Genomic DNA, 27,862 nt, shown 5'->3' with positions numbered 1-27,862 from the left:
TCCTTGAAACCACTCCATTTTTACTGTGGTCGTCTGTGGTAGCTAGCCTCTGAGATGTCCCCAGCAATGCCCGCCTCCTGGTATTCATGCCTTTGTGTGGTTCCCTCCCACACAGTGTCAAGGTTGGTCTGTGTGACCAACACACTACAGGGATTGTGATAGTCATGACTTCCAAAGCTAGGTTATGGGGGCTTCTGCCTTGCTCTCTCTTGGATCCCTCACTCTGGGGGATGCTGTTGCCATGTTGTGAGGGTAGTAAAGAAGCCCTGTGGTGAGGTCCACGTGATGAGGAACTGGGGCCTCTTGCTAATAGCCATGTGAGACAGCCACTGTGGAAGGGGATCCTTCAGCCCCAGTCAAGTCTTGAAATGACTGCACCCTGATCAACACCTTGATTGCAAACTCGTGAAAGACTCTGAGCCACAACCACCTAGCTAAGTCACTTCCAGATTCCTAAACCTCAGGAAGTGAGACAATGTTTCTTGATGTCTTTATGTTGCTAAGTTTTGGGGTACTTTGTTACACAGCAATAGATAACTAATACATTACCCTGTGTTATGGGTTGACTTCTGTCTCCCCCCAAATTCATGTCGAAGTCCTAACCCCCTCTACCTCAGGATGTGACCTTATTTGGAAATATATTGTTGTAGATGTAATTAGTTAAGATGAGGTCATACTGGAGTGGAGTGATCCCCTAATCCAATATGACTAGTATCTTTATAAAAAGGAGAAATTTGAACACGCACATGCACACAATGAGAACACCATGTGAACAGTGCCAAAAGCCACAAAACTACGAGACGGTAGGAGAGAGGCCTGGAGCAGATTCTTCCCCAGCACTCTCACAAGGAAGCCTAGCCCTGCCAACACCATTTTCTCAGACTTCTAGCCTTCAGAATTGTGATACCAGAGATTTCTTTTGTTCTCAACTACCCAGTTTGTGGTACTTTGTTATGGCAGCTCTAGAAAACGAACAGACCCTCTATGTAATGTCTTTTTTTGCTTTGACTACTTTGAAGATTTTCTCTTTATTAAGTTGGTTTTGCTTTTTATGTGTCTTGAAATTTGATTTTGATGTGCCTTGTGGTTTTGTTTTTATCTTGCCTGGGGTTCACGGAATTTCTTGAATTTGTGGATTTACATTTCTCATCAGATTTGAAAAAAAGTCTTCTCAACACATGGCTTTTCTATCTGTATACTATTAAATGAAAACAATAAAGAAAAACAATACAGTAGTGGACAGAGTCCTGTTTTGCCACATAATCTGAAGAAAGTGGGCAAGCAGAAGGCATACTGGACAGAGAGCTAGTATACAGACCTTTAGCACACAAAAGTAGAGGAGAAACACAAAGCGATCCACCAGTTTCATTTATAATAAACAGTGAATTTTACAAGAACAAGCAAAAAAGTATTAAAACTGAGGGGTAAATATAGACAAATTTCATACAAAAATTATTTTTTTAATCCATCAATAAAGAGTACATTTTTAAAGTGAAAGATAAAATATCACTGACAAAAGCAACCAAAGCTTTGAAGTGACTATAAATAAGCTTCACAGGAAAAAAGCAAGACTGGTACATACACACACACACACATATATATTCATATATAAAATACATCTTTACACACACATACATATACATTTATACATGTGTATGTATATATACATATGCCAATTTTACCAATTAGATAAGCCCACCTCATCCTCCCTGGGGCAGAATGCATAACGTGGTAAAGAGGCTGAGAATGGGTTTAGGGGAAAAAATCCCAGCCATGGAAATCAGGATCTGATGGGAAAAATCTCACCTTCTTATGGAAGGACCCATATGCCTGCCTTCCATAAGACGGGAAATCTTGCCTAACTGCATATATACATATGATGTAATTCTAATTGGCATTACAGAGGCCTTTTCCCCTCAGAATTTGATAAGTGAATTCTAATGAACACTTCTATGCACGTGTTTATTAGAAAATACAAAAAATTTTGAAAACCTACTAGTTGACATAATCAAACCACTGACAGCACAGGGGTGACTGGATATGAGGGAATACGAACACCAGGGAGACAAACACTTCCTGGCTTCAAACACCGTCAGAATTCTCATTGCTGCTCAAGTCTGCGTATCTCTGCATTTTTTTTCCTATTGCATTTGCTGTTTTCTTGACTTGGCTACTAGATCACATATTAGCTAACCCATGACTATCTCCCATTATAAAGGTCTTCTGAAGAGCTTTCATTAGCTTAGTTTTATCAAATGCTCATCTTTGGAATACCCACCGTGGGACCAGCGGGATGAGTACCATGGTTAGTCCTCTTAATTGCCACCTCTGCAGAAAAAAGGATTGGAGTCTGTTACTAGAAGACTATGAAGATGGAGTTAAAAACCAACCTGTCTAATCTGAGAATTTAAAACACTATAAATTGGGAAATTGTAAATTACTCAATTGTCATAGGAACAATTGGTGTTGACCTGGAAGGAAATAAGGTTAGATCCTTACACCTGGGAACACATACTGTCAAGTAATAATGTGGAGAGGAATAGATAGTTTAACTTAAATAATGTTTGTTCCATTATTTTAAAAGGGAGGCACACTTGGCATGAATGAATTGTTGAATATTTTCAGAGTTCACTCTGAATGTTATAACACATTCCTTAAACACAGTGTTTCTCTCCTGTGTGAGTTCTCTGATGTTATAGTGAGGGTTTATTTAGGCAGAAACATTTCTCACATTAATTACATTTATAAGATTTCATTCGTCTATGCATATTCGTAGGGTTTTAGCATTGTGTAAATTATTTGAATTGCTGCTTTGTGGGTCACTGCTTTCTTGGAATTCACTCCTTATGAGTTGTCTGATGTAAAAGGAAGTTTGATTTGTGGTGAAATGTCTTCTCACATTTGTTACACTCATAGGGTTTCTCCCCGTGTGTATTTTCTGATGTTCAGTGAAAGTCCACAGCTGACAGTAGGTTTTCCCACATTCACTACATTCACAGGGTTTCTCTCCTGTGTGAATTCTCCAGTGTACCCTGAAGGCTGACTTACGGCAGAAGGATTTCCCACATCCATTACATTCATACGGTTTCTCCCCAGTGTGAGTTCGCTGATGTTCAATGAAGGAGAACTTTTGGCAGAAGGTGTTCCCACATTCATTACACCCATAGGGTCTCTCTTCTGTATGCGTTCTCTGGTGGTGAGTGACGGCTGACTTCCGGCAGTAGGTTCTCCCACATTCGTTATATTCATATGGTCTCTCCCCTATAGTTTTCTGATGTTCAACAAGGTGTGAGCTTTTGCTGATGGCATGCCCACGTTCATTACACTCATAAAGATTCTCCTTTGTGTGAATTCTCTTATGTTCATTGTGGTCTGACCTCATAATGAATGTTCTACCACATTTCTTAAACACATTGTGTTTCTCTCCTGTGTGAGCTTTGATGTATATAGAGAGTGTTGACTTATGGCAAAAGGATTTCCCACATTCATTACATACATAAAATTCCTTTCCTCTATGAGTTATCTGATACGCAATGAGGGTCAATTTAGTACATAAAAATTTCCCACATTGACTGCATTCATAGGGTTTCTCTCCCGTATGAGTTCTCTGATGCACACTGAAGGCTGACTGACAGGTTTTCCCACATTCACAACATTCATAGGGTTTCTCTTCTGTGCAAATTCTCTGATGTGCAGTAAGGGCTGACTGACAGAAGAAGGTTTTCCCACATTCCTTACGTTCACTGGGTTTCTCTCCTCCATGAGTTCTTTGGTGAACAGCAAGGCAAGATTTCTTGCTGAAGGCGTTCCCACATTCCTTGCAGTCATAAGGTTTCTCCCCTGTGTGTGACCTGAAATATTCAGTGAGGGCTGACTTTTGAAAGGTCTTTCCACATTCCTTACACTCATAGGATTTCTCCCCTCTGTGAATTTTCTGATGTACAATGAGGGCTGATTTGTCAGTGAAGGTTTTCCCACATTCACTGCATTCATAGGGTCTCTCTCCAGTATGAATTCTTTGGTATCGAGTGAGGTTTGTCTTTACACAGAAGGTTTTCCTACAGTCATTACAAACATAGGGTTTCTCCCTTGTATGAATTCTCTGATGTACCATGAGAGTGGACTTCTTAGAAAAGGTTTTCCTACATTCATTACATTCATTTAGTTTCCTGTAAGCATGTACCCTCTTCTGTGTAATGATGACTGCCCTTTTGAAGAAAGTTTTCCCACATTTATTATAGTCAAAAAGTTGTTTCAAAGTCTGAATGTTCTGGTGCAGAATAAGATATTCATTTTGACTTCTGGCTTTCCAAATTGGATTATATTTGTATTTTTTTATTCCAGAATGACTTTTCTCATGCTTAGAGTGGAGTAGTGGTTTTCCACCTCCACTGTATTCATCAGGAACCTTTTAAAAACAGCTTTTCTTTGAAACAATTACCTCTGAATTAGTTTTCACATTGTTTCCACATGGATTATAGTTGTACTGTGTTTTTCTTGAGGGAACAATATTTGTGCCCATACTAAATGTTTTCCCAAATACATCAGCCCTCTCTGTAACCAGTGTTTTACTGTTGAAGAAAACAATGTGCCTCAAATGTCTGCCTTGGATTTCCTTGTCTTTCTCTGAGGCATCATCAACACCTAGGAAGAAGCACAATTAACAATAACTTACAAGCCTTTACACATTTGCTATGAAATGAGAATTCCTTCCAAATGCCTTGTTGTGGGGGACTGGACTTCAGGCCCAGCCTCTCAGGCTTAAGGAAATTTCAAGTGCAAACATCTCCTACTTGGTTGATGTAGGGGAAAACAAATAACAAAAAATAGAAAAAAAGCAAGCCCACCCACACCAGCCTGTTTGACAGGGTGAAAGGAAGGGGAAACCAGCAAAGAATACAAGTACCTCTGACACAGAAAAAGTAAAATAGTCCTGGGGAACAGTAAGCACAGAGTATCTGCAAGTGTGGCTGACAGAGTATTGAATAAGCCAGACAGGAGTCAAGTAGGCACTTAGAGAACGACAGTGAGACCAGGAGAAAGAGACTTCAGAGAGATGGTCGGTATTATAAAGAACAAGAAGGAGGGGTGAATCTGACATTTCGGCAGTGGTATGGGAACTCTGGAATTTGCACAAATAAAAAGGAGAATGTGGGCCGAGCAGGGTGGGGACTAGGGTGAGGCCAGCACGACCTCTAGGGCATCTGCATGACCTTGAGAGTAAGCGTCTTCTTAAGTTTTGTGCCCGAGGTGCCCTGTTTGCCTCGCTTGAGTCCCTGCCCTGGCAGGGCTGAGAATGTAAAGTGAAACTGAGTAATTTCTCAGTTAAAGGATGGAGAAAAAAACACAAGGTAACTAGACATGCAAATCATGCAAATCAAGCAAGATTTATTTTTTTAAGATAGATCTATGGATGTCTGACTATACAACCAGTCTATGACAATGGGGGTGGGTGGGCAGGTAGGCAACAGAGAATGCCACAGAAATAAAGTTCAAGGTGTGATAAAAGAAGGACTGGAATCTAGGGACAGATAACTTAGTGGCAAAATCTTTATAAATTTCAATTAAAGAAGGAGTACATTTATTCGGGAATAATGTTTTAGGTATCTATAGCATGACAGTTAATTGTCCTCAATGACCTCCAAAGGTTTGGAGCCTATAAAAAGAGATTCCTGAGAAACAGTACACAGATGCCAACTACGATCACTAACCGCCTTGGGACTCTCGTTTCCACAGGCTCCCACCTGCTCAGTCATCACGTACAGTTACCACTCAGCTGGGTGGTTCCGATGTGGGAATCCCTCCACTGTCCACAGCTCTTCTCCTCGCTCCGATTTGAAGAGCACATCTGGTTTGCTAACGTGATACCCTGTTAACGGGAAAGGATACAGAACTGGGACCAAGCTCTTTGGACTTCAGGGACTCTGAAGGACAAAGAAAGTACAGCTTCAGAAGCTGTGCAATGAAGATGTCCTGCAATTGATCAGTAAAGCTAGAATACTGGGGGACAGGAGGGGGGGCACTGAGTACACACAACACACACACACACACGCACATGTCCACTGCCTAAATCGTCTTCCTCCTCTGATTCAAGCCTAAATAATTAAATTCAACATGTTTTTGTGACACAGCAAATGCACACTCTAGGGAGTTACACAGGGAAGCTGTACTTACCCACCGAGACTAGGTTACTGTAGTTCTCCAGCATCACGTCCCTGTACAGGAGCCTCTGAGGGGGGTCCAGCTGCTGCCCCTCAGCCTGGGTGAAGTCCACAGTCAGGTCATTGAAGGAAACTGATCTCTGAAAGAATGTTTAATCCCAGGTGAACAGAAGCCCAGCGGATCCTTGGGGCGCCCCTATCCTCCACTCTGGAAACCACTATTGTGAATAATGGAAATCCATAATGAGATATTTGTTAGCAAGGACTGAAGTAATGTAACAAAATTTGTATCTTAGAAGCAATGCTCTAGAGCCTAGGGGTTGGCAAACTACAGCCTGTGGGCCAAATCCAGCCCCCTGGGAGCCAAAGCCGGCCAGCTCATTCCTTTACACATTATCTACACTCCTTTCACACTACAGCAGCTGTGTTGAGTACATTTGACAGAGACCATATGGCCAGCAAAGCCAAAAGTAATTATTATCTGGTCCTTTAAAGAAAAGTTTTGCTGTCCCTAACTCTAGAAAAATGGGAAATGGTTTAAAGGTCAAATTAGAGGGGAAGAAAACTAGGACACCACTGTGAGATGCGACCACAGGTAGTTCCAGAAGGGATGAGAAGGAGGGAATCACTCCCACGGGAGGAAGAGCAGGAGGAGTTGGGCACTAATCGGTTGTGCACGGCAGATGTGACGTCAGATTAGCTTGCATGATCAGCTGGTAGTACCTGTGCAAATACTGAGATTAGGAATTGAGCGTAGGAAGCTAACGCATTTCTCTTTAGGATGCTGCACTTGAGTCTGTGGAGCATACAAGCAGACATGTCAAGGTTGCAGTTGGATACTTGGTTCTGAAGCTCAGAGGACAGAGAAGAGAGAGTGGTGACCAAAAGCAGTATTTGAAGGTGTAAATAACGAGGAAGATCTCGATGAACCAATATGGAGTGATTTTCCAGCTATATTTGTGAAATTTAAGTGAAAAAAGCAAAGCGCAAAATAATACCTATAGTATGCCAGCTTTTATGTAGGAAAGAAGGAGATATAAGAAAATATGCATGCAACCACTCATGTGTACAAAAAGAAATGCAGAAAGGATAAATCAGAAACCAATGAAATTGGTTCCCTTCAGGGGATGGAGAATAGATGAGAGAATGGGTGATGAGAATGGGGTAGAAGGGATGGGGGAAGAGACACTTCTCTAAGGATATCTTTTCTGTACAGTCTGATTCTTAGAACTTGGTAGTGTCACATACCCCCAAAATAAACACCTAAAATCAACCAGGATGAGGAAGTGGAACCCCAAACAGAATACAAATAGTAACAAACAAACCTAACTGTAATAAATTAAACAACATAGCTACAGTGAAGGGGATGAGGAAGAAAAGAACTGACCAAAGCCACTTTGGAGAAGAGTATTGAGACTACATTCTGTAAGGCTAACGATGAGAACTGCACATGATGATCCTCTAGCTGGGAGATTTGTTCTTCACGTGGGGTGTGGATCAGCAATTCTCAAAGAACTTCAGGTGTCTACCTGGATGAGCAAATAAGTAAACATAATGTAGATCAGGAGAGCCAGGTTTCTCCTTGTCAGACAGGAGTTATAAATGAGGAAAAGGGAAGGCTAGAAGTAACCCAACAAAGCAACTGGCCAGTCAAGGGTCAAGGTCACGAGAGACACAAACCGTCCCAGATTGCAGGAGCCTGAGGAGACATGACAACCAAATGCATTGTGGGATCCTGGTGGATCCCTGGACTGCAAAAGACATTAGTGGGACAACTGGCAAAATTTGAATAAGATGGATAACAGTATTGTATTAATGTCAATTCCTTGGTTTTGATCAATATTCTATGGTTTTCAAAGCTAGGTGAAGGGTACTCATACTTTGTGTATAATTTTTCTAATTCTTTTGTAAGTCTAAAATTATTTCAGAATAAAGCAGCAAGAAAAGGAGTGCCTTCTCCGCCGCTGCAGACACCTGTGTACCAGGCATGCCTCAGGACCGCCAGATGCTTCACCCCGGTCTTTCCCTCGTTCCCACTATACATTTTCATGCCAACACATTGTCAGATAATTTAATCACATCCTTCCTTCTATCACCGCTTAACTGCATCCTACACATAAACTGTAAGTGGTCACATCATCCATATTATTTCCTCCATGAATACTTCCTCCTAAGGAGTTGTAACCTTCCTGAAGATAAGCAGTTATTTTATAATTAGAGGCATAACATTGGACATATAAGGTCTTAATGACTAGAAAGAATGACTGGCAAAAATATTAGAACAGGCCAGTGAGAGAGCGAGCCAGACAAGTGGAGAGCCTTCCCTAGGGCGTCCTCTACTCACTAAGGCAGAGCCAGTTGCACCTAATGGGTCCAAAATAAGAGTGATGTGCTCACTTTGTAAGAAATTGAATGGCATTTATAACAAAAGAACAAGAAACCCAATTTACCTGGTGACTTAGGTCGACTCTATAAGCAATTTGGTAAGCAGGATGATTATCCATTCAGAGCAGAGAATAGTTCCCAGATTCATATAAAACAAGTCCACCCACAAAAAATTGATGGGCACCACCATGAGCAGCATAGGGTGACACACAAGAGGACAGAGAGCTGTATACATATGTGCTCACACCTCTGAAGGCTTAGTGTTACTTGTGAGGTGGACACACAGATAATGCCTAGGCCCCACACGTAATGCAGAGATGGAGACAGCCTGCAACGCTATGCAAGCACACAGCCGGGTGGACAAAGACAAAAGGGCAGGAAGATCAATGTGAAGATAAAAGGTGTAGTCAAGGAGCAATTAATGAAAACCTGGTTAAAACAGGAGTGTAAAACTTGGGGCATGTTCAGGAAATGAAATGCAAGTTATCGTCCCTCTGCAGTGGATCTCGGCATGGGTGACACTTTCCGCTAGGGGTAACTGCACACCTGTGGAGACATTTTTGGTTGTCAAAGTTCTGTGGGATGCTGTTGGCATTTGGTGGAGGGAGGGGGAACAAGGGATGGTAGATAGCCTGCAATGTGCAGGACAGTCCTATACGGGAAAGAAATGCCCCAAGTCCTGTACAGCTTTCTAATATCCTAGTCACAGAGATGAAAAATTCTGCTTACAATGATTTGAGCCTATTATCTTATTCCATTTTGCATTTGAACACATAGTACTTTTACACATTTTCTTATGTACTCAAAATTTTCCTGGAATGTAATACCAAGCACATAACGGGAACACCCTATTTGGTCTGGATTGGAACTTCAGGGATTTTCACTCTTTTGAAAAATATCACTAATGGCAATGCTGCTCATGGTATTAGAATCATGAAACATCACACCTATATCAGCGTGAATCTGCAACTGTCACATTCACAGTGATTTAACCTACAGGTATAAACAGACTTTTACTTTTTTGACTTTCAGTATAGTTGTATCTGAGTGATGCATGTTAAAATACATACTATTTCATTTTCAATTAATCTGCTTTTATTTCTCCTTTATGTTAGAGAATTTTATTGATTTTTTTAAATTACAGAAACAGGTTATATTATCTATGATTTGCAAAATACAATAAAGGGAGGATGGGTTTTAGCTGTGGTCTCTGGAAAATAGAGCCTGACTAAGGTAAGAACTCAGGTGCTATCACTTCATCTGGGAGGTCTGAGCCAGGGCAGTGAGGGGGGAAAGGAAGTGAGGAAAGAAGGCTATAAGCAGTGAGGCGTGAGAGGTGGTAGCTCACTGCCCACCACTTCACCACAAGCCCCAGGGGGAGGCAGCAGGAGCATTCCGTCAACATGTGGGACTTCTCCAGAAGGACCACAAGGAGACACTGACCTTGGAATGGAAGAGTGAAAGGAGGGGGCGTTAATCTATCCACGTCCCTCTCATTTCCCATCTCCCTTCAGTCAAGGCTCACCCCAAGGTGAGTTCACCTGCCCACACTTCCAGGTTGCATCATTTGGTTCTAGTATCTGGTCCCTCAGGAAGCCAGATACCACACTTCATGGTGTGTTGTTTCATCCAAGTCTGAGAGAGGAGGGGCAGCACAGTGTGGGTGGGGCATCGACTAAGGAAGATAAAGGAGATAGTTTAATGTGAGAAGGTTTGCGTCCTAATATAGCTTGTACAAAATACGTTATATAAATGGATGTTGGGTCTGACGGAGTTGAGAGCCACCTCACTATCGTTCGTGTCGTTTGTGTAATATCGATCTCCTTCACTAGCTTGTGAGCTCCATGAAGACAGAGACACCACCTCTTTTGTTCAAGCTGTATCAAGAGCATCTAGCAGTGCTAGACATGTGGCCTATATTAGTTTAATCAATATATAGCTGTTGAATGAAAGGTCCAGAGTGGTAGGAATTAAAAAGAAGTAGGAAATGTTCACTACATGAATAGCCTTACAGGTTACACCAATGAGACCGAGCTTTTATCCTGTAAGTGGTGTGGAGCCACTGAAGTAATTTCTATATTAAGAGACATAATCCGACTGGCATTTTAGAGGGATCACTCAGTATGAACAAGTGTTCAGATGGGAAGGGAAAGGAGTCAGGCAGACTACTGAGAAAGCTATTATGATAATCCAGGAGAGAGAAACTGAGGCAGGGGAATTAGGGATGGAGGGGAAAGACCAAATCCAAAAAATGTTTATAAGACAACATTTACAAAATTTGACAACTGGATATGATAGGTGGTGAGGAAAAGGAGAGCTTAAGATGGACCTCATTTTCTGGCTTGCATAACCAGCCAGACAGTAGTAGCACTGATAGGGAATAAAGAGCAAGAAGCAAACTGAGAAGACTGGAACTATTATTTCCCTCTTGGACGTGAGGATTCCAACAGCCTTTTGGACACCCGTGTAGAGATGTTCAGCAAGGATCTCAAGCTGAGGTGCTTGGAGGTGGAAAAAAAATTCAGAGCACAAACAGTTGCAAGATAAAACCACAAAGGGAATGAAAAATATCAAGAAGAATGATGGGCTAACGAGGTAGGGAAGAAGATTCTATAAAAGATATAAATAAGGAATGATTAGAGAGCTAAGAAGAGAATCACGTGGGTGGCATCACAGAGATTATCAGAGGTGCATTTCAATGCGGGGGTGCTCACACTGTCGACTGTAACAAAGAGGTTAGGAAAGCACGGACTGGAAAATAGCCACTGGGTTTGAAAATATTTAGGCCACTCGACCAGAACAGATCCATGGGAGTGGTAGGGGCAGACACAAGACTGCATGAAGCGATTTGAAATGAGATAAGCAGGTGAGGAGGTTTGTAACATTGAATTGTTCCCTGTACAACCTGTTTTAAAAGTATAGCTGGAAGAAATAGTTATAGGGCATTATTTCAGGAACATGCAACCCATTTTTCCAGGTTTCATCCCTGGAATCCGAATGCTGTCTACTCGGATGACAGTGAATTGGTCTCCTCCAAATACTGTGCTTTGCCTGGCTGTACAAGTCACAGGAACCCCACTGCATTTCTTTCACAGCTATTTTTGGCAAGACTGGCCTCTGTGTCACTTATTCAAAGATTATCTAAGGAAATGTTTAGATATAAATGACAGGAAAACCACACTAATAGCTAATGTAAGACCTATCTTATATTGTCTGGGCCTTTCTCGCACAATTTGAATAAGTTACAGGAACTGATTTCTGTATATTTATGTCAACTTTTCCAGTGTTGATCTGATACTCTTTTCTTTGATGCTGAATTTTACGTATTTCTACTCTTTCATCTGAATGTACAAACTGCTACAAGACTCTGAAATCCACTAAAAAATGTGGGAAGTAAATCTCTAAACAACTTACCTGGAATTTGTTCATTTTCAGATGCTCTTGAGAAAGCGCCGAGTGTTGATAGCAGGTTGACACCAGAGCGGGTAAGGAAGAAAGAGGAATGGAATCATGAGACGTGCGGCTAACACAACAGCTCTTACCCACTAGGAGAATGGCCCTGACCAGTGCGCTACAGGAAGCTACAGGAAACGTGTTGAGGGAATATCCACTTCTCCATTTACAATTCTGAAATGATCACACAGAACTTTTCATAGGAACGTATGAATATAAATAATTGTTTTCTACGGAATTACTGTCAATATGTATGCCTTGAAAAAATTAAAAATACGGGCTGGCGCAGTGGCGCAGCGGGTAAGTGCCCACACTCCGTTTCGGCAGCCTGGGGTCGCAGGTTCGGATCCTGGGTGCACACCGACTCACTGCTTGTCAAGCCATGCTGTGGCAGCATCCCATATAAAGTAGAGGAAGATGGGCACAGATGTTAGCCCAGGGCCACTATTCCTCAGCAAAAAGGGGAGGATTGGCAACAGATGTTAGCTCAGGGCTAATCTTCCTCACCAAAAAAAGAAATAATTAAAAATAGTCTGAGTCCAATAATAGGAGATTGGGTCAACAAAATTTAGTATATACAAAGTTGGAACACTATCCCAGCATTCAAACTGATTCCAGGATTAAAATATTTATTGGCATGGGAAAATGTTGCTATTACGTCATTTATCTATTTTCCTATAATATTTTTTAGCCACTTGAGATCAGAGAATCCAGGAAAAGCTCAGAAGCAAGGAATACAAGTGCTTCAAGATGTTTTCCTTTTGTTTGGTCTCCTTTAATTGCAATTTCACAAGAGGATCTTTTGCTCAGAAACATTTTAACTCAAATGTGGTAGAGGACCAAGCCCGGGCCTGGCAATCAAGAGACCTGAATTCAGTTCTGGCTCTCTCACTAGCAAACTACAGGACAGGACAAGCTATTTACCTTCTGAGTCCTAATTTTAAAATAAGGCAAAAATAATACTTTTAAAAACCTTCTTTTTACCTCTACTGTGTGATTCTATAAGGGGAACAGTCCATGAATCTCAGGTGTGGTGATGGACATGATTTGAGCAGCTCAGAATAAACAGAAAGACCGAGTGGAGATTGTGGGCAATGACATGTATGTGTTTAGGAAGTGACGAGGAATGATTTTCTAAGCTACAGCTGGGATCCCTTCCCTCCAACCCACACGCTCACAAATCCTCCAATGAAGTGTCTTTTCCTGTCAAATCTGCACCCTACCCGTTCCCTTCAATTGCAGCTCACATCTTCTGAAAGTTGAACTGAAGCTTTGCTGAGCCACAATAATCAACGGTCTTTGAATATGGTGTTATCACCCAGACTTTGCTCACACTGGAGAGGAAAATTCTGGTCCAGTAACTCTTCAATATGTTCCTTTCAGGGATTTTTCTGCTTCCACACTGAAATTCTAGGGAGAGGTTTCAGCTCAGGAGTATGTTCTTCCAAGTGTGATTTGTGTTCCTGGGGCCTTCTGCTTTTTACTTTACTGGAATAGTTTTGTTTCAGTCTGGGCCCAGAAGCCACATTTCCATTAGCAGAACCTGCACTTGGAGCCCTAAGGTTCAAGTGTCTGGTGATCTGGACCTTTTCTAAAATCTAATCAGGGCTGCAGAAGTGTAAGACAATAGTGCAGGAGGCAGGAAGAGCCTAGAAGCTTCAATTATGCCTTGTGACCTAAGCAAAAGAGATCAAATGGTTTGATTACCAAAACATATAGCATAACTGCTGCCTAAGGCACACAGAGGGCAAGTCATTGTGCAAGAAAACCCAATGGGTGTAGTTAGAGGCAAATGTATATTACAAAGATCGTGAGACTAGGAGTGAATAGGCCTCGTTTTAAAACTCAACTCATTCACCAGTGAGTAAAGCACTTTAGCTCTCTGCAAATGAGGTTTTTAAATGTGCTCCAATGGGGTGGTAATGCCGACCTCACAGCCTGGTTGGGAGAACTTAGAGAGATATCTAAAAATCTTTGTAACATTGACAGCAGGGAATATTTATCGAGGGCATATATTCTGGGCTTGACCTTCACCAGTGCTATCTCGTTTCACCTTAGAACAACGCTATGAGGCAAATATTATTCCTACGCTCATTTTACAGATGAGAAAACAGGATTAGTCTAAGTAACATGCCCAGGGATGCAGTGCTGTTTCGTGGCAGGACCTGATCTGAACCCAAACATCAAGCTCTTAAAACTCCATGCAACGCTGCAGACATCTCCGCCCCACCCCCCACCCCCCAGCCCTTAACTGAAATCTTTTCAGTCAAATCTGCACCCTGGCCATTCCCTTCAATTGCAGTTCACATCTTTCTTCTAATAAGTACTTAGCATAAAATGACTAATATAATGCTAATAACATTTAACTCTCATAATAAATATTTACTCCCTTTCCTGCTGCTCTCCAGCACTTTTCAGCCCAGCTCCGCAGGCTGCAGCTCCGAGTGCATCCGCGGAGCTTCTAGAATCAGATTTTAGCCATTTGGCTGCACAAACCTTCACAGAGCACCTTCTTCAGGCAATAAAGGCCACGCAGAAAGCCCACCCTGAGGCCGGCAGGTCAGGAGCCCGCCTCGCCCTCGAGACCATCGCAAACCCGCTTCAGGCCTTCCCTCCAGCGGGATGCGGGGACAGCCCGCGTCCACTCTCCGCGGACCGAGGCCAGCTCCGCCCAGCCCCGCCCCTCCCTCCGGCCCCGGGGGGCTCGGAGCTCCCCGCCAGCGCTTCCTCTAACGTGTGCGTGCACGCGCTTCGCTTGCAGTTCGCACCGGGCGCGGCTGATGGAAGAAGGATGTGATTCGGCCGCTGCAGGACCCTCCCCCGGAAAAGCCTGGAGAACCGGAAACAGCGCCCAGGTAGAAAACCGGAAATAGCGCCCAGGTAGAAAACCGGAAACAGCGCTCAGGTAGAAAACCGGCGGGCACATGCGCAGAAGAGGCGCCGGGCCCTCCTTCCCAGGATTCCCCCAGGGGCGGTGGATGCCTTTCCAGACTACATTCCCCAGAAGGCCTCGCGGCCGCGCCGTTAGCCCAGGGATCCTTCGACGAGCTTATGCTTTAATTACGGGGCTTGGTTGATTGCTATGAACGATTAATACAAAAAGAAAAGCTGCATGTTAATTTCACCGAAGACTAGAAGATGACAGACTGTATGAAATGTCCACCAAAGTGCTAAGGATTCCAAAATCCTTATCTTTCTCCTAAACTTCTCTTATCAACACCAGAGCTGCATATCTTATTCTTTCGACTGTTTTTCCCACTCAGCATCAGAAAACACACTGGGGAACAATCCCTGTGAACATTTTAAATGTGAGAAAGATTTGTACATATCTGAGATTTTACAGGGGACCAATCAGAAGAATGTAATCAAGACAGTAAAGCCTTCACCTATTTTGGTGAATCCATATAAATATTCTGAATGTATAAAAGCGTTGTAGAATTCAAACATTATCTATCCAAGAGTTCATGATGAAAGGAAGTCTGTCAGGGGGGAGTTGCACGTGTTGCCTGACTTATCAGTGGCTTGGAACGAGCAGGATTGGAGGATTGGGTGGAGGCAAGAATATCCAAGGAAAATTCGTGTAGAAGAACTTATGGGAGTGGACACAAACTGTGAAGATCTTTGTGTTTGTATTAGTTTTCTATGACTGTGTAAAAAATTACCACAGATTTAGTGGCTTAAAACAACACAAATGTATTATCCTGTCACTTTTGTAGGTTAGAAGTCTGTACATGGTATGGCTAGATTTTCTGCTCTGGGTTGAAATCAAGGTGTCATCTGGGGCTGTGGTTCTCATCTGGTACTTGGGGTTCTCTTCCAAGCCCACTGGCAGGATTCATTTCCTTGTGGTTGTAGGACCGGGGTCCCCATTTTCCTGCTATTATGTCAAGCAGGTACCGCTCTCAGCTCCTTACCACATGGCCCCCATAGGCAGTCCATATAACACGAGTGTCATTTTCTTCCAGGCCAGCAGGAGCATGTCTGACTTCCTTTTTTGTGACTAGCTGGAGAAAACTGCTTTTAAAGGATTGATATGATTAGGTCAGGCCTATCAGGATAATCTCCCTATCTTAAGGTCATTTTACTTGGGACCTTAATTACATCTGCAAAGTCCCTTCACAGCGGTACCTAGATTAGTGTTTGATTGCATAACTGAAGCAAGGTGTGTGTACACAGGGGCCTGGGCTCTTGAGGGGCCACCTGAGCATTCCGCCTCCCACAGTGTTTCATTTCAGTGCTCATCAAAGAACATCGAGCAGGTGGACAGAATTATTAGTCTGTGGATGTCTTCGTTCACATCAGTGCTTGTACAATAAGCCCATTCATGGAGTAGCCGTTATGACAAGGATAGAGGTTATGCATGAGCCCACAGCACAGGGCCACTGCTCATCAAGGCTGATCTAGCTACTGCTGCTGCTGCACGTCTCACTTGCCATCCCAGGGATCAACACTGGGCCCTTGATAAGGTACCACCCATTGAGAGGAACAACCGGCTTCTTGGTGGAAAGTTGATCTTAGACCCCTTGAACCCTGGTTGAGGCAGGGATTCACCGTTGCCAAAAGTGACATGGGCTTTGGATGTGGCTTTGCTTTCTTGACCACCATGGATCTCTCGCTATTTGAGGACTTACAAAACACCTGACTTACTGACATGAGACCCTGCGTAATATCACTTCAGACCAAGGGACCCATTTTATAGCAGGAGGTGTGACAACGGGCACGTGACCATGAGATCCGCTAGTCCCACCATATATGGCATCAGTCTGAAGCAGCCAGCCTGACAGAACTGTAGCATGGCTTATTAAAGGCTCAGCTGAGGCAGAAGTTTTGGAACAATACCCTGAGGGTTTGGGTGCTGTCTGCCAGGATGTGGCATATGCGTTGAACCAGTGGCAGTATGGGATGATGTATCCCCAATAGCGAATGAACGAAGGGATGACGGTAGGATTGGCCTCTCTGACTGTCACTCCCACTTCCAGGATCTGTCCCTCCCTCTCCGACAACTTCAGACTCAGGTGGGATAGAGATCTTGAGTGTTGGAGGGAACGGTGGACAGTTCCACCAGGAAACACAATGAAAATAAATGCCGTAGCCTCCAGTCCTTCAGAACATGTTCTGTATGCTTTACAGAGGTCCTGGCACAATCAGATCCCTAGTGTTGACGTCAGTGGCCCTAATAACACTCCCTTATGCTGGCTTTCCTCCTCCTTTCTCTCATTCTTTCCATTCCCTCATCCCTACTTCCTAGAATCGCCTCCCAGATAAACTACTTGCACCTGAATCCTGGCTCAGGCTCTGCTTTTAGGCAAGGTGTTTATATAAATAAGTGTGTGCATGGCTCAGCTACTCCATAACCCGGGAACGATATGCATTTTTACATAACATGATAGGAGGGCATTGTATATTGTGCCCTGCCCTCTCTTCCTGGCATTTCTTTTTCAACCAGAGGGGGAAGAGAATGAAGATTTGAATTGAAGATTATAGAGATGAAGTTATCATCATTCATTCACCCAGAATGAAGATTATAGAGTTAATATCTAGGTCTTTGCATTCTTTTTTTTTTTTTGTGAGGAAGATCAGCCCTGAGCTAACATCTGTGCTAATCCTCCTCTTTTGCCAATCCTCCTCCTTTTTTTCCCCACCCCGCCAAAGCCCCAGTAGATAGTTGTATGTCATAGTTGCACATCCTTCTAGTTGCTGTATGTGGGACGCGGCCTCAGCATGGCCAGAGAAGTGGTGCGTCGGTGCACGCCCGGGATCCGAACCCGGTCCGCCAGTAGCAGAGCGCCCACACTTAACCGCTAAGCCACAGGGCCAGCCCGGTCTTTGCATTCTAATTACTAAATAGATACAGTGTTTATGGTACATGAGTGTAGGTCTGCCTATTACCTAAGAGTAGGCATAAAAATAATGGGTCCTGCTGAATTTTTATTCAGTGGGAGCTTCCTTCAAAATAAATTTAAAGAGTAGTGGAAGACTAAAATATGCTTTTAAAAATTATTTCTCAAGATGTGGTTTTTCAGCATACCAGTTACATTTACAAAGATACTTTTATAAGGATGTTCATCACAGCATGGTTTATAATAGAAAGAAAGGAAACGACCTAAATGGACATTGGTCGGGAAAAATTGGATAAATTATGGTGCATGCACAATGGAATGCTGTGCGGGCACTAAGAATGAATCAGGTTATTTATATGTTGTAATAAAAAATGCCTAGGATATATCTTAAATGAAATAAAACAAAAGGCAAACAGATATATAAAGCATAATTCTTTTACATATACATGTTTACATAAAGATAGGCACATTTAAATAGATATGACTGTATAAATTTAGATAAAATTTAGAAGCATATGCTCGAAAATGTAACAGTGGTAATCCATGGGATATGAGAATGTTTAGGAGGAAGAGGGACCTTTGCTTGTGCATCTATATAATTTTTCTATGAAAAAGTAAAATGGATGGTTTTTCCATTTTGTATGTCTTTCATATACACAATGAAAGAGGACTATAGAGGCATTCTTAGCCTATTGATTGAATTTGAATTTCAAATGTCTGTGTGCGTAGGTAAAGAGAGAGAATAGAATACACACACACACATAGATCCTCACTGAGATAAGCACTGAAGAAAAGACTAGAATAAAAATATCAAATATTCATCCCTTATTAGTACAGGTTTATAGGGAAATTCTATTTTTGATGTTAAGTATTTTCCTTTTTAAAAGTTTCCTTGGCGTTTCAGTAACTTCTGTCTGTCCTCAGGTCATTCCTTCTGCCGTCTTGCCACCTGTCCTGGTTTGCTAGGGCTGCAGTAATAAGGTACCACAGACGGGGTGGCTTGAGCAACAGGAATGTACTGTCTCACAGTTCTGGAGGCCAGAAGTCTGAAATCAAGGTGTCCGCAGGATTGGCTCTTTGAGGGCTGTGAGGGAGATCTGCTCCGTCCAATCTCCTAGCTTCTCACGGCCTCAGGCATTCCTCGGCTTGTAGGTGGCGTTCTCCCAGTGTCTTCACATCATCTTCCCTCTGTACTTGTCTGTCTCTGTGTCCAAATTCTCCCACACCCTTCTCTTGTAAGTATGCAGTCCTATTAGATTAAAGTCCACCCGAATGACCTCACCCTAACTTGATCATCTGCAAAGACTCTATTTCCAGATAAGGTCACCTTGACAGATACTGCGGGTTAAAACCTCCACATCTTTGAGGGGGACATAACACAACCCAACAATTTTCCTGACAGCTTTACTGAAGTAAAATTAATGGTGACCTCATATGTACTTTGACATGTGTATGGACATCTCTCTTCAGAGTTATTTGGGCAATATGATATAAGGGGGTCTTGGAAGAGGAGAAAGCCATGCACTGAATCTACAGCAGACTCAGAGAATCTCGCGCTGATTCCCACATATTGGTGTTGCTCCGATAAACATTTGTTGAATGAATAGTTTAAAAAAGAGAGGGGAAAATATTTCAAGAATGAGGATGAAAACAGGGAAAGTGATAGAGAGGGGATGGGGTCTGAGATGTATAGCTTCCCAGGTCCCCAGCTCTGGGGCTCAATCCTGGCCAGCATAGAGGTCAGGGACTGGTCCCCAGAGATGATGAATTAGTCAAGATAGTCTGGGGTCGCGGGGAAGGCGGGGAGGGAGAGCAAGCAGCATGGAGGGAGGGAGGCTGGCAAGAGCAAGATACTGAAAACTGCAATTTCCACTGTGGCCACTAGGTGACAGTATTAGCACAGGCCGGCTGCTGTCAACTACCAGGATGAGCTTTGTTGCCTGGACTGAAGTCTCCCGCTGCTGTTAACGTTAAGTCAATTTATCTGTGCTGGACATCTGTTGGGTTTTTTTTGTTTTTTGTGGTTTTTTTTTGGTCCTCCTGACATCCAGACTTTTTCTGCTAACAAGCACTTCAATTTTCCTTTGGGGAACTATCCCACTCCCATTAAGGTTGCTGTATACACTCATATAGGATGTTCACTGCACAACTCCAGAGGATCCATCCATTTAGACTGCTGAGTGATGCTCACTGGAATTGAGCAGTGCCCAACCTATACAACTGTCAATGGCAGCCATTGAATAATGGTCCAATAAGTTGGCCACCCTACTACTGGCCTAGGTGGAGCTGATTCATCCTGACGTGGATGCCATGAAGCAACTGCCCATTAATTCCTGCTATGTGGATCTCTGGAGTTATCCTGGTCCTGGTTCTTCTCAACTCCAATAATTCCTTTTTGATTTGGTTAGTCAGAGATACTTTCTGTTGCCAACAAAGAACCCCAACGAGTCACAATCTACACCTCAAACCTCCCTCCAACTGAAAGCCACATCTCAGCAAAGTGTCTTGAGTCCTAAGAGTAAGGCTAGTCTTTATTCATTACCCATTCATTTGTTCCTACAATAAATATTTTTGGGGTACCTTCTATATGCCAGGCTCTGTTCTAGGTTCTGGGAAACAGCACTGAAAAAGCCAGACATGGGTCCTGCCTTCACGGAATCTGCCTGCTCAGAACATGGTGAGGAAGACCACGATACATAGATAATCACAAACAGCTAGAGTTCCAATTGTGAGAAGTACTGTGAGAGAAAAGAAGAGGATGGTAGGTGGAAGATATTTTTAAATAAATAGCATTTATTTAGCCTTGCTGTGTGTAAGCACTTTCTATGCTTTACAACAACCACAGAGCAATGCTGTGGGTTAAGTACCATTGTAGGTCCTATCTCACAGATGCGAAAACAAAGCTTACATTAAATAGAAATACATATAGTTAATAATTTACAAATATGAACATAAGTAGGGTTTCCCAGGATGCAGGACTTTCTGTACTAAATCTCAGAATTAGACAATCCTCGTAGCTTAGCCTGTCAGAGCCCAGAGACATGTTAGAGATTAACGCCTCAGAATCAGCCAGAAGCTGGTTGCGAGCTTCAGACACTGACTTATGCTGACATAAGCAAAAAAGAGGACATTTTAACAAGGATATTGGGAGGCTCCTAGAACCAAGTTAGAATTCAGGTGGGAACCCTGGTAGGCTGGGTGGCAGGACCATCTGGTGGGGACTCCACTGCCACCACTGCCCCTGGACACTGGATGCCCTGCTGCTGTCTCTGCTCCCCCTGCCACTGAAGAATGTACCCCTGCTGCTGTCGCTGCATAAATAAAACTCTCTCCCCGTGCATTTGTCTCAGTTGCTGAAGAGTCAAGTCCTGGGAAGAGGTATCTGATTCGCTGAGCCCAGGTCACATGGCCCACGCCCCGGGGTGCCAGGGCACAGAGGAAGTGAGTGCCTGGCTTTTCAGGTTTCCTCAGTGGGAGGAGGGCCCTGCCTTCCAGCAAGATTTAGCCAGTGGATGATCTCCCATAGACAAAAAGGATGTTCAGATGTCAGGTCACCAAAATGAATACATGAACGGTAATAAAATGTCTAGTACAACTTCTGTGGCTCTCAAATACACTCGTGTCATTTTATAGATGATGCTCAAAGACAAGTGCTGTGGTGCAAAGAGCGGAGGGGTCCACACGTGCCCCCCAAAGTTCTCCCGGGGTTGCCTGGACGCGGAGCCAGCCGGGTCGTGGAGGGGGACATGCTTCCCTCTTAGCTTCCAGGAGACCAGGCCCTTTCCTCAGCAGAAGGGGCTGTATCTCCCCATGGTCCCCAGCATCCCCAGGGCAGCCGGAGGCCCTAGACAACCTGTGACCCACAGGCACCCCAACCCACTGCACCTGCGGCCCCACCAGTTGGTGTGTCCCTCCCTGATGAGGTTGCTTTCATACGCTCCCCATAAGAAGGGAGAGCAAAAGAGGGGGATCCCTCCACTGGAGTCCAGTAACTCACGCGGGCCCTCAGTCCTCCCTGTGGGATGTGGCGGGATGGGGGACCGTGCATTGTCCTCTCTCCCTGACCCTCAACTTGAAGTTTCCTATTTACACGGTAAATCGTCTTACCTTAACCCATTCTGTGAGATGTCTCTGAATTCTTCCTGAGCCCTATGGAATGACAAGTGGAGACCCCAAAGGGCCCCACCTTGCCCAGCACTGCTTTGCTGAGGTCCTACAGCAGTCTGGGCCACCGAGCAGACCACCTCTCCACCCAACTCTGATCTCCCTTTCTGCCCCTCTTCCCACCTGTCAGTGCCACCTTCTTCTGTCCTGGGTCCCCTGGTGCCCTAAATCCTTCTTTTTAGGGGAAAAGCTTTCAAGAACTTCATCCTCCACGCTGAAGTTTCGGGGACTCAGTTAACTCCTTCTCCCGAGGAGATGTGCACATCTGGGAAAGGTAATGCTTTTCGGCTTCAGGTAAGCACCAACAGAGACTTGGTGGCACCTTTGGAGGAAAATAGAAGTAGATTGTCTGGGGGGAGAGAATGTCCCAAATTAAAACATGGAGACCCTGCCTGTAAGCAAGGCTGGTCCCAGTAGCCTGTCGCCGTCCTCCTTCCCTGCACTATCAGGTTGGGGGGACCCAGGACAGAGGCCCAGAGGGCTCGGGCCCAGTTGAGACAAGGGGGGTGGCCCCAGGCCCCACCTGGCTGCCTCCTCAGGCTGGTTGCCAGGATTCCAGCCCCAGGCTGGGTGTGTCCCCCTTCCCTCCCCCGTTAGAATGGGGGCTCCTGAGAGCAGAGGCCCCATTGGCCTCATTCAGCAGGCTGCCCTCTATGTAGCAGGGTGTCAAGAAAGTCAAGTGTCACCATTCAGAGGGAGGCTGCATTTGGCGTTTATCCTGGCAAAAAAAGCCCCCCTGAATTTTAGGAAGAGGGCCCATCGATTCCCAGGAGACCCCTGGCAACTCCTCCTGCCCAAGTCAATCTCTGTTAATCTTCACCTACCCAGGTGAACCCTAAAGTTCACCTATTAGGCCACACAGTGTTTTTGTGTAAGTTATAAAAAGGCGCTTCCCTCTTAGATTTGTATATTTATTAAACTGGGAAATTGTTTTAATAAGTATACAAATCAAGGCTGTCTGTGGTGTGATTGGCAAGCTGTAGGGTTGTGCAGTGCACAACCTGTGCACCTTTACTGAACAGCCCTGGACACCACTCCCTTCTCCAGTAGCCATGCTTTCCCCAAGTGTACAGAGACCCCTTCAGCTCAGTAGGAATAAGGTGGTGGGCCTTGCCCTGAGGTGCCAGGATCCCCTCCCTGTCTGGATATCATGCTCCCTGGTTCCTTCCAAGAGCCCAGTCTGTGCTGGGAACAGTCTTTGACGACACTGTAGTAAACAGGGGTGGCCTCCTGGGTTGGGAGCTTGGGCCGAGCCAGCCGGCACTGAACTAGCCCGTAGAAGGCCTCCCAGAAGCGCTGGGACATGAGGGCGTAGATGATGGGGTTGAAGGTGCCGTTCAGGTAGATCAAGGGCGGCAGAAGAGCAGACAGCTGAGGTGGAGGTAGGGCGGGCTCAGGAAGGAATTCACCACCACCAGGGTGCGGTAGGGCAGCCACAGCACAGCAACAAGGGCCACCACCACGGCCGGCATCGTGGTGACCTGCCAGGTAAGACAGGAAAGAAGGAACGCGCGGGTGCCAAGGGAGAATCCAGAGCCCCAGGTCTCTGCGAGCGTTCAAGAGGAGTGAGCCAGAGAGCACCCGGGCCTTTGCCAAGCTGCGCCCTCCCTTCAACCCCATCCCCGCCAAGAAAACCGCTCTGCATCCTTCCACACCCTGCTCAAGTCGTTTTTACCGGGAAACTTCCCCTGTTCCAACCCACCTCCAAAGCCCTTCGATGGGCCACCACTCACTGGCAGCAAATTCATTACCCCATCGAGCCGCAGTCTCTTCCTGTAGAAAATGGAGACATGGTACCGCTTCCTCACAGGTGGAAGCGAGGATCAAAGGCGTTAACGCAGGTCAAGAACCGAGATCAGTGCCAGGCAGGTAGTAAATGCTCCGTGGGTGATTTCTGCTGCCGCTGCTGCTAACATAACCTCTACTGCTCTTACCACTACAGTCGCATGGGGTCAGAGCCCGACAGAGCGGGGTTAGAATCCTGATTCCAGCACTAACCAGCTGTCTAGCCCTGGACGTGCCTCTCTGTCCAGCCACACTCTCACTTCTGCTACGTTCAGTCCCCCTGCCCCCGCCCTCCTGACGCTCCTTCCCGCCTTTGCCCACCGCTGCCTGTAATGCCTTTCCCCTCCCTGCTCTTCGCGTCCTAACTCAAGATCTAGGCCAGCACTTCCCTGGCAGCGTCGACTAAGTAAAGCCTCCTAGAGGTGGTACAGGTTGGAAGGGGTTTCAGAAGATGCCCAGTTTCTAAATTCTGGAATGAAAATGCCACAAGGGGGCACCTGTCAACAGGAGACAGGCATGTCCCTAATACCGGGAGGCCAGCCGGGCAGCAGGCCTGCCCCTACCCGGGAACACACACTAGCCCCTTCAGAGATCAAACCGTGGGTGGCAAAAGTTCACTTACTAGAGCTTAAATGGCTCAAATAGTCCCGGAACTGGTTCTGCCCGGAAAACCCTGGATACGTTCAATCAGCTCTGAGGAAGAGGGAGAGACGACTTTCTCATCGAGAAAGTTAGCCTGGAATGTTCCAGCACACGACTGCTTTTCGGAGTCCACGAGTTTAGCTCTTACGCGCGACCTCACCAAAGAGGCCTGGCCCTGACTAAGTCAACAAACTTAAGAGCTAAAATATTCTCCAGAATGCTCAGCAATTCCTAGTCAGTCTTGCCTTCTGATTTTACCAAATTCAGATTCAATTCCATTCCCCTTTAAGTTCATTTGGGTGATAAACATCGGATAGCAGTGTGTGGGCTCTGGAGCCAGGTAGCCTGGGCTCAAATCCTGGTTCTAGCACTTACCAGTTCTGTAACCTTGGGCAGCCCCTCTGTGACTCAGTTTCCTTACCTGTCAAACTGAGATGATAACAGGACGTACATAATGCGTCGCTGTACAAATCCATGAGGTTAACTTCTGTTAAGTGCTTGGATCGGCACCTGGCACATAGCAAAGGCCAAATAAATGTTAGCCGTTGTCATCATTATTATTACTATCATTATTATTATTCTCCATTGACATTCTGCTTTCATTTAATGCCTCTTTCCTGTTGCGATTGTACACTGCGTTCTGCAAGGGCTCTCTTAGGCATCAAAGAGCGCTCAGTCCATAGACCTCCCACTATCAAAAAAGGCATTCATGCTCCAACAAAACAATAATAACAGGTACCATACACTGAACACTTCCTACCTGCCAGATTCATAACATTCCCTACCGTCCATTGAGGTAGACAGGCACTTTATCCTCATTTTACAGAGGAGGAAATCAAGGCTCAGAGAGGTGAAGTGACTTACCCAAAGCCACACAGCAAGACATTGGCAAAGCCAGGGGCTAGAACCCAGGTCTGGAATACTCTTCATCACCAGAAGTTTCACCTAACGCATAGGTGAGGCTGGGGTTGGATCCCAGCCCTTCCAGTGGTAAACAGAGTAGTAAATAAGCTGGTGGGAGGGAAGGGGGAGCTAAGTGGGGATGGGCCAACAGCCAGAGATGAATATTTCAAACCTGCTCAGCCTGTGCCCCACCCCCTTTCATCTGAAAACTGCCGAGCTAAGGTGCCTGCAAGTAGGATGGACCAAAGGGGCTGTCTGAGGCGCTGGAATAGCCCCCAACAGTGCACCCACCCTGGGGGGCAGGGAGGTGGCATGGATGATCCTTGCCTGGCTCAGGAGTGACTCAGCCAGGACAAAGCATCCTCCCCCTCCCCTCAGGCTGAGGGTGGGGCTGGAAGGCTGAAGATACAGACCAGCTGGGCCCGAGAGCTCTCCGCCCCCCCTGCATTTCTGGAAAACCCTGCAGGCCACACTGCTGGATTGGGGGTGGAGGGGAGCATATAAGGGATCCCCCCACCTGGGGTCCCGCCCCAATTCTCTTAGTGTCGGCTTTACGGCTCCCTTTTCCCTTCTGAGCCTGTTTCCTTGTCCATAAAAATAGGTATTAAACCTCCCAAACAGGGATAATATCCAGAAGGATCACGGATCAGGCACACAGTAAGTGCTATATAAATGCTGGATCTCTCCCCACCTCACCACACCCCATCCCCCTCCTGGGTTCTCTGGCTCTCGGGGTCTGCTGAGGCAGCTTTAGTGTCAGATGGAGCGTGTGGACTCGGGGAGCTCACTTCACCTTTCTGAGCCTTCGCTTCGGCCATCAGGAAAAGAGAAAAACAGTTACTGTGTAGCTCCTCATTGTGAAAGTTTAAAAATAAGCAACATTAATTGAGCATTTAGCCTGTGATTCGCGGGGGGCTAAAGACTCTGCACGGTGAATCTCATTTCTCAGGACACTCCAGTGTGGTGGGCACTGCCCTATCCTATATAAGGCGAAGAAGAGGAAACCGAGGCTCAGAAAGGCAGCAGTGATATCTCCATAAACAACCCTAGTAAGTGGCACAATAGAGATTTGAAGCTGAGGAGTTGGACTCCAGAAGGGCCCAAGCTTCTACCCATCAATCTGCTGGCTCAGTACACAGGGGACCGAGTGAGGATGGAGGTCCCTACCTGCTTCCGGGAGTTGAGGGCGCCTCTCCTGCCCCGGGAGGAGAAGAGCACTTGGCCAGAGAGCCCGAGCGCCCCGTGTCACCAGGAGGCAGTGGCCCGAGGAAGAGGACCCGGGCAATGAGCGCGTAGAACACGGTGGCCAGGCCCAGCGGCGGCGCATAGAAGAGCGCGAAGTCCAGGAAACAGACAGGCAGGCAGAGCGAGCGCGACAGGCGGTAGCCGCACTGCACCTGCTCGCCGTCGGCGTACGCGGTCTCGCGCGTGTCCACCAGGAATAGCCGGGGCGCGCAGCAGGCGCCGCTGCCCGGCCACACCGACGCCGCGATGCGCTTGGCGCGCGCCACGGAGCGCAGAGCCTGGGCGCGCGGCGGGCGGCAGATGGCGAGGTAGCGCTCCGCGGTGAACGCGGTGGTGGAGCCTGTGACTTAAAGCCCAAGTACTGCAGGTAGGTGATGGCCAGACAGCCCGCGTGGCCAAAGACCCAAACCCGGGCGGGTGCGGCCTCGGCCACAGTAGGCACTTCCGCCGCCAGGAGCACCAGCAGGTCCGCGGTGTTATCAGGCTCACCAGGTAACAGTTGGTGGATGTGACCATGTGGCCGGTCCTGAACACCACCAGGACCACCATGGCGTTGCCCGCCACACCTACGGCACATACGAGGGGCACCAGGGTCAAGGTCATCACCTGTACAGCCAACGGAGGCCGGGGCATGGTGCCCAGGACCGACGCATTCGCGCGCTCAGGATGCTTGGTGGGGTTCTCCATGCGCCCCTGTCCGCGCTGCACCCCTAAGGCAGCGGCGAGTTGGGGTATTCCTCCCAGCCACCAAGGTGTCCTCGGGGAATCTGGGGACGCTCTCCGCGCGGGAAGCTAGGGGTCCCGCGGCTGTCTCCAGCTGACTCGTTTCTCCAGCTCCGTGCAGGGTCTCGCTGCCGCCGCACGGGGCGCTGCGGACTCCGAGGAATCAGCAGCAGGAATTGGGAAACGCGCTGCTCAGTTTCCAAGACGACTTTTAGCCCGAGTTGGAGCGATCTTTCCCGGGGTGGGACTACTGCAGGGGCGCGCTCTAGCCGTGAACCCGGCGCCCGAACGCAGCTTCCTGCCAGACAGACTGCTCGAGCCCTCTCAGGTCTCGCCAGGTTCGCGGGACTCAGGACTCGGAAGCGCGGTGTCAGTCCATGAAGCGCGGTGAGCGGTGTCGGATCTCCGCCTCGCTAACCTTTCTCTTTGCTCTGCTCCCCGCGACCACCCCAGGCCGGCTCCTCTGCCGGCCTTACCGCGCTCTCCCCGCTGATACCGCTTGGCTGATTCTGGGTGCCCCAGCGCAGAACCAGTCCTTTGCCACCGCTCCTGGCGCCGCAC

The 27,862-nt window shown here is 46.2% G+C and overlaps 1 protein-coding gene and 1 pseudogene across 1 annotated transcript; both read right to left on the bottom strand.

Annotated features, from left to right (window-relative positions):
* Positions 1 to 573: 573 nt before the first annotated feature.
* Positions 574 to 14,158, bottom strand: ZNF334 (zinc finger protein 334). The gene is given in 5 exon segments (XM_087445179.1): positions 574 to 2,929; positions 2,932 to 4,646; positions 5,779 to 5,869; positions 6,175 to 6,301; positions 11,961 to 14,158. Coding segments are annotated over 5 exon segments (2,040 nt in total). The 5' UTR covers positions 11,976 to 14,158; the 3' UTR covers positions 574 to 2,837.
* An 8,853-nt stretch (positions 14,159 to 23,011) lies between these two features.
* On the bottom strand, positions 23,012 to 27,321 carry LOC101389801 (thyrotropin-releasing hormone receptor-like; annotated as a pseudogene).
* Between the last annotated feature and the right edge of the window lie 541 nt (positions 27,322 to 27,862).

The sequence above is a fragment of the Ceratotherium simum genome, chromosome 21, assembly GCF_057802395.1.
Source record: "Ceratotherium simum simum isolate JZ-2026a chromosome 21, ASM5780239v1, whole genome shotgun sequence".
Lineage (NCBI taxonomy): Eukaryota > Metazoa > Chordata > Mammalia > Perissodactyla > Rhinocerotidae > Ceratotherium > Ceratotherium simum.
This window is presented reverse-complemented; position numbering and strand designations above follow the sequence as displayed.